The following is a 12,216-nucleotide window of genomic DNA, read 5'->3' as shown; positions in this document are numbered from 1 at the left end:
TAACACTGAATCACTGAAACGCGTTTCTATCTCTGACTTCTTGGGCATAAACTTCAGACACCTTCGGGCCGACTGCAGTCAGCCCCCCAGCCCCAGAGCTCCGAGGCCGAAGACCTGCCCTAATAAGGTAGCGCCCGGGGATTAGCTCAGAGTCACACTTGTAGGCGTGTCCTGCCTCGCGCACGCGCACAGCTTCCGCACCACTCTCTTGAGAAGCGGGCGCAGGCTCAGAGGAGAGTTCACTTCCCGCTGGCTCCGCCCAGCTCGCTCCCTGGAGGCGGGGCGAAGGCCCGGCTGGGAGAAGAGGCGGGGCGGCGGCTGCGCGCGTGCGCGGAAGAGAGCTGAGGGGCGGGTAGGCCGTTGTCGGCCGGGCTCGAGGGAGTTGTGAGAAAATGCAGGTAAGCAAGACGGGGGGCGCGACGTCTGGAGGCTGCGGCCGCTCGTTTGCCCCGCTGGGTCCGCGCCGGCGGCGGGCTGTCCTTGCCGGACCTGTGGGAAGCGCCGCGCCCCGCAGGCACGGGGAGGCCACGCGAGGCGAAGCCGGCGCAGGCGCGGTGCGGACGGGTGGGCGTGGTCCCGCGGGTCCGCGGGCTGGGGGTTCCTACCTCGTGTGTCTCACTCCGGAATCTCAGCCCTCGGGGCTGCCTCTCCTTGAGCTCGTCTCCCGTGCGGCCTGCGAAGGCCTCTCCGGGTCTTACCTGACAGTTACTTCCTACTTGTTAACTCTCTTAGCGAGCACCTGAGCAGGTGCGTTGTGGACCCCTTCGCGGATGGAAGCTGAGGCTTGCACGAGTGGAGGGTCCCGCCTGGGGCGGGCGGGGTGTCCCATAACATAACCCGTGTTCTGACTCCACGTAGAGCAGGGTGAGGGGTTATTACACCCGCCCCCCCCAACGTTGGTGTTGAGGTTGAGGTGCGCCCCCTTCTGGACTCCCTGGCGTCCAAAGCTCAGCCCGAGGGTCCCGCAGCCCGGTTACTTTCCATCTTAAAATGGATAAAACCACATCCCCCAGTTTTGTTCTTTCATTGTATCAGGAATTTGCTAATGGAATTTGACTAAAACCCACGGAAAAGTGGGAAAAAAGGACACCGTGGAAATGGATGCTTTTATGAGAAAATCTCTGACAGCTCAGTTTGGTCACTGTTGAAGGACCCTTCTCCAGAGGTCACTCTGCTGCCCCCCAGATCTCGCTGTGGTCAGGAATCCCGAGGGACTCATCTCTGACTCAGTGGCAGAAGGGAAATGGAGTTAGTGTGGGTTTGGTTGGGGGCTGCAGAGGATGATCGTCTCCAAATCCAGTGCGTCTGGTGAAGAGGAAACTCAGGGCTGACCCGGCCTCCTTCGCATTCTCTGTCCTTCAGGTCCCGGCTTAAAAACGTCACCTCCTTCCTGACCACCCTGTGGAAAGGATGCTGTTAGTTTTCCTTCAGACATATTTCAGCAAGACTGGGGCGAGGAGCTGGGGCTGGAGCCTGGTTTTCCCAGTGCCCTTTGCACAGCTCCCCGGTTTCATCTTCCAGACCAGGTCCGTTAGCAGTGTTCCTGCCAAGCGGTGCCACACCAGGGTTCGGGCAGCTGGGTTCTGGAGCTAAGAGCCCACTTCGACATTTATCCTTCTGACATTTGATCCTGGTAAATTTGACTTGTTCCAGCCTGGCGCCGTGGCTGTCCCAGGCTTGTGAGGATTCACTAGGTAGATACAGGTAAAGGGCTTCGCAGGGTCCCAGCACCTAGGACTCAGTAAGCGTCAGCCGCTGTGAGCTCTTCCACGGGGTCTCAGCGCTTCCTCTCAGGTTTGGCCGTTAGAGAGTTTTCTTTTCCCTCTGATTTTCCTGCAGCCACTCAGGACTTTAGGATGCTTGATCTCTGCACTCAGGCCCTTTGCACAGGCCGGTCCCTCTGCCTGGAAAGTCATTTCCTAAGTTTTCACTCCTCTTTGTGGTTTTGTCTCACCCTCCAGTCATGGTTAAACGTCACCTCTTGTGAAAGAACGTCCTTGGCCATCCTGTGGAATGCAGGCCCCCTGGACCTCTCTAGCTCAGCAGGCTGTTGGTCATTGCATTTGCCATAATTTGTAATATCTCTCTTTGTATATTTAATTATTCATTGCCTGTCTCTTCCTCTCACCTGTAAAATAGATGACTTTGGCATTCACCATGCTTCCCTACCATCTAGTACAATAATTTACATGTAGTAGGTACTTAATAAATATCTGCTGCGTGAATCACTCCAAGTCATTAATGAAAATACCAGAAGCCAGGTCAGAGCCTTGCTGTCAGCACTGATGCCGATCTGCACATCACAGCCTGATTTTTACCCCAAGACAGGAAGATTGGAACAGGGGTTGTGGGTCTTTTGACGCTTTCTCAGAAATAGGCCACAGAATAATTTGGTGTGAATTCCCCTTCCCACCACTTTCCCATTTGAGCCCTCCTTACCCATGGCACCCTTCACGGTGGACTTGGCACTCATGGTGTCCTTGGTCCACCTGCTCAGGACCCCAATGCAGACACCGAGTGGAATGACATCTTACGCAAAAAGGGCATCTTGCCCTCGAAGGAGAGTTTGAAGGATCTGGAGAAGCAGGCAGAAGAGGAGGAGCAGCGGGTCCTTCAGCCGTCCATTGGTGAGCTTGCTGATACTGTTTATTGCGTGTCTGTCTGCCTAGGAGACAACTTGCCCAGCCTCTCACTGCTTTGGTAGAAGGATCCTCTGAGCAAGAGTTGGGAGCCCGGGATTGGGGTGCTGAGCTGGACGCTGCCTCTGGGATCTCAGGCGGGTCACAGGGCATCTCGGGCTTCAGCTTGCTGGGCCATAGAGTTAGGGGGACTTCAGAGGCCCCCTCCGTTTCCACCGTTCCTCGTCTGTGTCGGATGAGCACGTGATAACCCCGAGGAAAGTATTTCCAAGTCTTGACTTTCCTGGTCTGTGATTCACTTTGGATACTGTCATGGAAATCTGCTCAAAAGTTTTTAGTGTTTGTATTCTCGTGAGGGTATACTTTATCTTTGTGGTTTGATTACGAATATTAAAATAGCTTGATTTGGGGAAGCATAAGATGCTTGCAGTGTACAGGGTCTAGGAGAGGGGCTTTCTCACATGTAGCTGTATCACCTGAATCGGAATCCCTTGGGGTGCTTGTCCCCCCAAAAAAAATAAAACCAAATACAACAACACACAGACCCTACTGAAACGGAATCTCTGGGGGTAAGGCCCAGGGCTCTGCATATTAAACTAGTGCTTCAAAGAGTTTCTGATTTACACCAAAGTTTGCGAACCATTGACCACAGGGGCTAGGCCTTTTGTCCCCTGTTGACACGTTAGAGCTAATTTAGAGAAGGATTTATTGCAAAGCGTTTATCCTGCAAATGTTTACTGAAGCATTGCTGTGTGCTGGGTGTTGTTCTAGGCAGTGGGGCTTGAGCTGTGCACGGGTCGGACAAAACCCCCTGTCCTCTTGGAGCTTACATTCTAGCGGGCGAGACAGACAGTAAACGATACGTGAGTGAAATGTAGGAGATAAGGCAGGAAGGGGCCGGAGGAGGGGTGGGTATAATTGCAGAAAGGGTCAGAGAGGGCCCCCCTGGCAGTTGAGTAGACCTGAGGGAGGTGAGTGAGAAGTGGAAAGCATGTTGGAGAATCCGCCAGGAAGCCAGCAGGACTGGGAGACAGTCGTAGGAGGTTCAAAGAGGCAACTAGGGCTCGGACCATTTAGGACCTTGTAGCTTCTAGTGTGGACCTTGGCTTTGCTGCCAAATGAGGTGGCTGTCACTGGAGGTTTGAACAGAGGAGTGACGTGTCCTCTGTGTTGACAGCACCGCCCTGTTGTTGCCTTACTGAGTGCACACTGTGGGGGGCAAGGCAGGAAGTGGGGAGACCAGTCTGGAAGAGGCTGCAGTGGTACCATTGGCTTGGAGCAGCGCGGTGGGGGAAGTGGTCAGATCTGGATGGACTGTGAAGGTAGGACCGACAGGATTTACTTATGGATCCTATGAGGGTTGTGAGGGAAGGTAAGTCAGGGGTGACTGCAGGGCTCTGGGCTTGAGTGGCCAGAAGGGCGGAGTTACCACCAACTGAGATGAGGAAGGCTCGGGGAAGAGCAGGTTTGGAGGTGAGATCAGGAGCTCTGTTTGGGACATGGTCACTTTGAGATTTTTGTTAGACAAATAGAGATGGTAAGGGAGCAGTTGGGGATGCTGTCCCAAACCAGAGAAATACGGGCTGGAGGCATAACTTCGGGAGTTGTCAGCATGTTGCTAGTACTTAAAGCTGTGAGATGCGGTCAGCCAAGGGAGTGGGTATCGATAAGGAAGAAAAGGAGTCAGTCAGCAAAGGGCCTAAGGGAGGGGCAGCATAGAGGGAGGAGGAGAGGGGGCCACAGGAAGATGGGCTTTTGGGGAGGAGCTGGTGATGGGTTGGGTCAGATGTGCTCATCCATTGAGAAGACAGAGGTCGTTATTGACCTTGATAAGAGCAGTTTCGGGTAGTGATGGGGTGGGGGTCTGGGGACAAAAGCCTGATGTGATGTCAAGAAGCAAGGGTGTTTATGGCAATAAAAACAAAATACAGAGTTTGTAGCAGTTGATTAGAAGAAAAGGTAGAGCTGCGTAGCACTCACAAGAGAAGACCAGGGGATAGCCCTTTCACTCTAGGAGGGGTGTGCTTGGGGGGGACCTCAGTGGGTATCCTCCCATCTCCTCAGAGGCATGAGAACTGTTATGCACCTGTCCGTGAATGTCTGTGCTTGAAGATCCGGCCAGGTTAGCTCAGGCAAATACAACTCTCCTCTTTTATAAACTTGCGAAACTTCCCGTCTGTATCCTTATTGTGTGGAGGTAAGAGCCAGGCCGGCAGCTGTCTTTTAAAAACACCCTCCCCTTCTTATTTACTAGTGTAGCACCTTAAGTACTTTTTATTTGGGTTTTGGTGGGCTGGGGATCTTTTGGCATTGCATGCACTCCTTTAGGAGAAGAGTGAAGGGAAGAAAACCAAAATGTGTGTTTGTTCATCTTTTACATTTCTGGTTTCTTGCCACCTCAATGACATTCAGTGAAAACTTATGAGGACATGACTTTGGAAGAACTGGAGGATAATGAAGACGAATTTAACGAGGAAGACGAACGTGCAGTTGCAATGTACAGGTTAGTGCCACCCAGAGGGACTGCTTGGCTTTTTGTGTGGCACTAAAATGTGTGTCCTTTGAAACATTAATAAATCTGGCAAATCAATAAATAAACGTGGACCTTTACAAAGGTTGCTTGTGAAAGGGGTGGTGTGTGTGTGTGTGTGTGTTTGTAAGATGTCTCTGTCTTCCTTCTGTTGTGCAGGCAGCAAAGACTGGCCGAGTGGAAAGCAACCCAACTGAAGAATAAATTTGGAGAAGTTTTGGAAATCTCAGGAAAGGATTATGTTCAAGAAGTTACCAAAGCCGGTGAGGGCTTGTGGGTCATCTTGCACCTTTACAGACAAGGGTGAGCTGATCTCATGACTGTCTTTAAATGTTAATTTGAATTTATATCTTGAACATTTCAGGCTTAATCCACCCAGGAGGTTTTTTTGTTTTTTGTTTTTTTTAACTAGTGTTTTTGTTGCTGATTTGCCCAAACCTTATAGCCTAATTTTTGTCTTAAGACTTTCAAATTAATATGTGACTAATAGGGATGCCTTTGTTACAGTGTAGCAGAGGAGACTCTTTTTTTTTTTTTTTTTTTAATTGTAAATGAATTCGTCAGTCACTTGTCCCTCTGGAGAAGCTCGGGCATTTTACAATTCCATGTAATGAATCACTCTTGTCGATGGCGAGGGTGACCTTTGTGAGAATTGTTCATGGCGAGTGAGGCAGTGGACCCCCGGTGCTTCTCACCTCCAATTTTATTCCCATCCTGTGGAGTCTAATGCTTGTGTAGGGAGTTTCTTTCAAGCAGGAAATGCTTTCTGAATCACACATTTTAAGCCTTGAATGCTCTCGCCTATAGAAGAGCAAAACAATTATCTTTTACATTGGAGCTGTGTTTCTAACTTATTCTTCAGTCAAATTAAGTTGGGCTTTGGATTTTGAGTTCCTCCCTTTGCCTAAACATGTTAGAAAGTTTTTTCTAAATGTTAGTTCATCTTGGCTGGAGTAGCAGAATCACTTGTGAAGTCATTATGAGGTTTTATGTAGGGCAGAAGGGTAGTTGAGATTTATTATGTACAAATGCAGAATCACAGTTGGCTTCTGTTTCTATTTTTATAGGATTCCCCTCTGTGCCCTGATAAATCAGCACTTTAGTGGACTTGCCAGGAAGTTTCCTGATGTCAAATTTATCAAAGCCATTTCAACCACCTGCATACCCAACTATCCTGATAGGAATCTGCCCACAATATTTGTGTACCTTGAAGGTGATATCAAGGCTCAATTTATTGGACCTCTGGTGTTTGGTGGCATGAACCTGACAATGGATGGTAAGGGCCTCTTTGAGGTGCACGTGGGAGATGGGGAGGAGATGCTTCTGTTGGCGAGGGTGCCTGTTTCCTAGACACACATTAGGATGACTTGTCAGATTCACCTTTGCCCCCATGCGAGTGATTGTAAAAAGGGAAGAAGCATGTTGAATCTGTCATCTTAGACAAGTCATTGGGGGCAGTTAAAACTGGGCTTTAGTAATTCTCAGTTAAAAGGGGGCAGAATGGACTTTAAAATATTTAATATTAATGTCTGATGTGTTTTATTTGTCCCTACAGTTGAATATGTTCGTTTTTACTGGTAGCTCAAGATCACATCATTCATTTCTTGTTTAATTCACATGAACGTTATTAGTGACACATGCTTATATGTATCTACATATGTACAAATGTACATATATATAAATCTATAGAAATTTTTTCTCAGTTGAATAGTAGCTTTTAAATTAAAAGTTTATTCTCCCTCTTAACTCCTGAAGGATATGTGTTTTTTTTTCTACCTGTTACACAGGAGGTGTTAAAATACATATGCACACATAACATGAGAGAGAAGCTGAGGCCTGCACGTTTCTTGATAAGTCAAATTCTATCTCTTTAGTGAAATAATGTGTCCAGCTGTGCTTTAGTTAGTAGTCTTTAAAAATGTGTGTTAAAATATGACTTTATATTCTACTTTATGTAACTCTTTATGTAAGATATTCAATTGGGAAAAGTATAAACATATACATACATACATAAACACACATATATGTTACATCAGTTATGCATTATTCCCGTGTTCAGAGGCATATGGCGTTTCAAACTAAATATGGGTTTGCTTCTTGTTTTGGTCTTTTTGCACATACCATGAGGGAAGAGAGATAGGTATACAATAATAATTATAGGTTTTATTTCTAGGAAAAGTTTCATTTGAGGATTAGTGAACTTATAAGATAATGATTACTGCATATAAATGAACAGTAACATTAAATACATTCATTTATACATATGTGTGAATTTAAATATATTTTTAAGAATCAGAAATCTTAAAAAAAAATCATTTTTAAGATATTTGTTGAATTTTTATCACACTGAACCAAGGTACCTAGAGCTGAAAATACTGGTGGAGCACTTTGAATTAACACGACTTCAGTAAACTTGGTGTTCAGATTTTAACAGAAGTTTCTAATTGGTAGAGCATCACTTTAACCAGGCTATTTGTAGTAGAATCTCTCAGCTGTCCCTCAGTCCTGCCTGGGGTCTTTTCTGCAGTGGAAAAATACATCACTTGATTGTGCTTCACAAGGTCTCACTGATTACAAGAGCATAAAATATAAGAGCTGAGCCTTTAGTCACTGATTCTTTATTTTCCGGTACTTTAAAAAATTATTACTTGGAACAAATGTATCAGACCTAGGATGTCATCATACATTGAGCCTTTGACTCTAATAGGTTGAGCTATTGGACATGAGGTTTAAGAATTTCCTTTTGTTAACTAAATTTAGATTTAATGATTAGAGTGCCAGCAGGACTGTGAAAAGTATTTCATTTACATGTTTCATGCTGATTTCTTTCCTGGGAAATTGTGCAAGCCGAGAAACTAGCTGTTAGAAGGTAGATTTAGTCTCTTTTATTTTAGTTATCATAGAGGTTCAAATGTATGTAATATCTCATTTGATCTCATCTTCTGAAAAAGTGTTTGCAGGTATTTTTTTCCTTCTTAAGGGTCTGATTTTTTCCTTTCTTCCAGGCACCTTATAAATATGGCCCTCAAATTAAATTGTCATCAAATGTTGATGATCGTAGTTTCTGCTTAGAAAAACGCTGTGGCTTGAGGGCCCCATGCAGACTGTGTCTTAGGCGATTTGCTTTTTCTTTATCATGTAGAGTTGGAGTGGAAATTGTCTGAGTCTGGAGCAATCAAGACAAGCCTGGAGGAAAACCCTAGGAAACCCATAGCAGATGTGCTGCTTTCGTCCGTGCTGTGCCCCGTCCCTGCCAGGAGGGGCAGTGATTCTGAGGATGACTAAGGCTGCGGCCCTGGTAACCTGATGAGCTTTCTTGATGTGACACATCATCTGAATTTTTTTTTAAAAGGAACAAGTAGGAATGTATACTTTGGTTTTAGCCTTTTATAATTGTGTTTCAAATCTCATAGATCTCAGAAATAATCATTGCTGGGAATCCTTTTAAATTTCTTGGAACTCTCTTTTTAAATTAATAATATTTCCTTAAGGAAAAAATAAAAGCCAGATATTAGTATGGCAGGTGTCTATGTTTTCCTCACTTGTATTTTAGGTAAGCTGTAAAGCTGTTCACTATTTGTTCACATAAAACTATAAAAGAAGAAATATGGAGGGTTTTTTTTTTTTAGTAATGTGAGTAAATTATACAGTGGAAAATGGCAAGGTAAGCTTTGCATTTATATTATTATTTGTTTTTATTTTATAGAGGTAGCAACAGGATTATTAACTCAAATAAAATAAAGGCATAATTGCTGGGAAGAAGTCTTAGTATTTATCCTATTTAGAAGAAATAGGCAATAATTTTTGGGAAACAAATACTGCCTTATCAAAGCAGTAACTAAAAGATTCCAATTTACTGCCATTGGGGGTAAAATATTTTTTCTGGTTAAAATAATTTTTTGTCTCAGGCTGTTGAGATGTCAGTCTCAGTTACTGTAAAAGGTCACCTTAAATTCTTTTTTGGAAATAGATATAAGCACACACATAAATAGGTAACGTGTATCTCAGTCAGTCAGTAAAAAATATAGCAAGATGTTTTCTGAACCAGAATGCTCTTAGCATTTACCACTTCTTGTCACATTGACATTAACAGAATAATTAGGGGAACTATTATTCCCTAATGCTTGTGTTGAGTGATGTAGTACTCAGTGCTGGTTTGAATCTTAAAAGTATGAATCAGAGAGGGCACAAAGTTCCTTCAGATTATTGTCGTTTATTTTTGCCGTAATTTGGAAAATAACAAGCAGCTGTGACCCATTTGATCTGTCAGAATGATCTGTGTTAGTGACTTTGTATTTCTACACATGAGAGCCAGCACTGCTGATGAAAACATACTCTATGTCACAGTCTTCCTTGAAGGGTTTCTCATGAAATTTTAGTTGCAGGGTTGAAATAAGCGTGGTCGGTTCTGTCACTTGTCTGCTGGTCCCATGGGTTAGATTTTCTGTTGTCAGCTGCCATCAGAGTGAAGCGCGGAGGTGCAAGCGTGGCTGCAGCATTGGCCTGAGAGCTGCGGTGCACACAACCCCCGGGGGAGGGAACTGTGCCTGACTGTGGCCGGGGGCTGTGTGCACCGTGACAGGGCAGCAGACTTCGTTCCACTGCGGAGCCCGTACAGGGGGTGATTCTCAACATACGCTGTGCCACTTCGATCTGTGCTCCTGTGAAATCTTGCCTCCATGCCAGACTCGGGCACTTGGTTTGCGCTCAAAAGCTCAGGTGTCCGTGGACTTGGTTCATGAGCCCTGTCTGGCCACATGGCTCCCAGGCCCCAGGAAGCTGTTCAGTCGTTCTGACTGAAATTGATTTAAAAAGGGGGAGAGAGCAGCATGTCTGTCCTAGAATTAGTATCGTGATTTCGAACCTGTGGTGCAGACTTCTGCGGGTTGGTTAATTCTGGGAGACTTCGCTGTGTTACTTACCATTAACTTCTTTCTGTTTCGTTTGGAGCATTTGTGATGTGGTAGAGGTGATACAACTTGGCTCTTAAGCATTGAGTTTGTCTCATTCCACAGCAGAAACACACAGCGACCAGGGAAAACCGGCAAGAAAGATCCTGAGATTCTGTCTCCTGGTGTTGGCGGGAAAAGTGTATGGGGAAGGGTGTTGAGCAGGTGCTAGGAAACCCTTTCTAGTGACTGGTGAGAAATGGTTCCAGGAAGTCGTGATAGTAAGTAATTGGGAGACGTGAAATGGAATAAGACTCTTGCCTCTCAGCATGGGTGGGTGTAGGTTCTAGGAGCCCCGTGGCGTATCCTCGGATGTTCACGTCCCTCGCAGCTCGCTCTCCAATCCTCAGAGCGTTTTCAGTCCATGGTTGGTTGAATCCGCAGATGCGGAACCTGCAGATACAGAGGGCTGATTATAGTCAAATACAGTTGATTCTTCTTTATTTTCCTTATTTTGTAGAAGAGAAAAAGGATACGGTTAGGTTGTGTACACCTACCTCATTGCAAACCTGAATTTACATCCTCTTGTGCCGAGGTTGCAGACAGAACGGCTTCCTGGGGCATCTTCTTCCTGAAGTGCCTCAGAGAAGTCGTCCTGGATGTAAAAGACGCTTTATAAGAGACGCGAAAGGGCTGCTTAGAAGGGGGTCCTCTGTCACTAATGCCTCAGTTTTTCATCATTTATTACTTCCAGCTTTAAATTCTGTTTTCTTATATAACAAGCCCAGATTTTGCCAAAGTGCTTTTCAAGTGTGACAGACCAAATGTGTTTTGACTGTGTCGCCTACTTTTTTTTTTTTTATACAATTACCACACTTTAAATTTATTTTTTAATTTATTTATGGCTGTGTTGGGTCTTCGTTTCTGTGCCAGGGCCTTCTCCAGTTGCGGCAAGTGGGGGCCACTCTTCATCGCGGTGCGCGGGCCTCTCACTATCGCGGCCTCTCTTGTTGCGGAGCACAGGCTCCAGACGCGCAGGCTCAGTAGTTGTGGCTCACGGGCCCAGTTGCTCCGCGGCATGTAGGATCTTCCCAGACCAGGGCTCGAACCCGTGTCCCTTGCGTTGGCAGGCGGATTCTTAACCACTGCACCACCAGGGAAGTCCCCTGTGTCACCTACTTTAGAAGCATGTTCCTATGGAAGTGGTTTTGTCTTGTTTATGGAAACCAGTTGTTCCTCATAAATAAACACAGCCTTTTTGACAGGTGTTCTTGATGTTTACGTTCACACAGCCAATGGTCTGGGCGTTCCGCCCTCTGCAGACTGCCCCGCTCGGTGACTCCACAGGGCAACTGTCACTCATGTGCTACCAGGAGTTCCCTGGGGCCAGTCTCACCGCCCATCCCTGCAGTAGCCTCGTCTTCTCTGTGTTCAGTGTCCAGTCAAGATGGGTCTGCTCTCCACGGCTAAGCCGTACCTCTATACTTTTGACCTCGTTCTCCTCTGCATTCTTTAGGACTTTGTTCTAGTAAATTATCGTCTATCTCAGTCTCTCCCTTGATGTGGGGCCTCAGGCAGTAAGTGTTTGGGTCCAGTGTCAGGGACTGTTAGTTGCCTGACAAGGGCCAGGATTCTCCAGCTCTGCTCGAGCAGGAGTGGGACCAGCTAAGGATTAAATTCCCAGCCTCCCTTGGAGCTACGAGTTGCCAGAGGGAGGTGGGCAGAAGATGGCTGGGAGTTCTGGGCAAGCTTCTTAAGAAGGACAGACATTGTAGATGTGATTGCAGCCTACTTGGGCTGTAGGGTGTGCTTACAGAGCCAGAGCAGTGAGGATGATATTTTTGATGCCACTGTAACCCAGCTCTTGACTGCCCTCTCTGGACTTCTCTTATTGGGAAAGAAGTAATCTCCATCTTGGCTCTCTTAGAAGCAGCTTATGCATCTCCCGTTAAAGGCCCCTGCCCTTCAACAGTCAAAACCACAACCTATCTAAGCTTTCTACTCCCCGCTTTCAAATTACTCGACAAAGCAGAGCAGTGTCTGTTCCCTGCCTCTGCTTCATCATCATTGCCCTTCAGTAACTTTATGAACCAGACCAGGACTTCCATTTCCATCTGTGAAAGACCAGATACTCTGAACAGCCCACCTGATGGTAACT

General features: G+C 46.2%; 1 protein-coding gene across 1 annotated transcript; it reads left to right on the top strand.

The window, feature by feature from the left end:
* The first annotated feature begins 291 nt into the window (after positions 1-291).
* On the top strand, positions 292-8,688 carry PDCL3 (phosducin like 3). Its single transcript, XM_059942840.1, has 6 exons — positions 292-398; positions 2,498-2,627; positions 5,052-5,142; positions 5,329-5,472; positions 6,237-6,445; positions 8,312-8,688. The coding sequence occupies exons 1-6, from the start codon at positions 393-395 to the stop codon at positions 8,452-8,454; spliced, it is 723 nt and encodes a 240-aa protein (XP_059798823.1). The 5' UTR covers positions 292-392; the 3' UTR covers positions 8,455-8,688.
* The last annotated feature ends 3,528 nt before the right edge of the window (positions 8,689-12,216 follow it).

Source organism: Balaenoptera ricei, chromosome 13, assembly GCF_028023285.1.
Source record: "Balaenoptera ricei isolate mBalRic1 chromosome 13, mBalRic1.hap2, whole genome shotgun sequence".
NCBI lineage: Eukaryota > Metazoa > Chordata > Mammalia > Artiodactyla > Balaenopteridae > Balaenoptera > Balaenoptera ricei.
The sequence above is the reverse complement of the archived record's forward strand: the minus strand, read 5'-3'. Positions and strand labels throughout refer to the sequence as shown.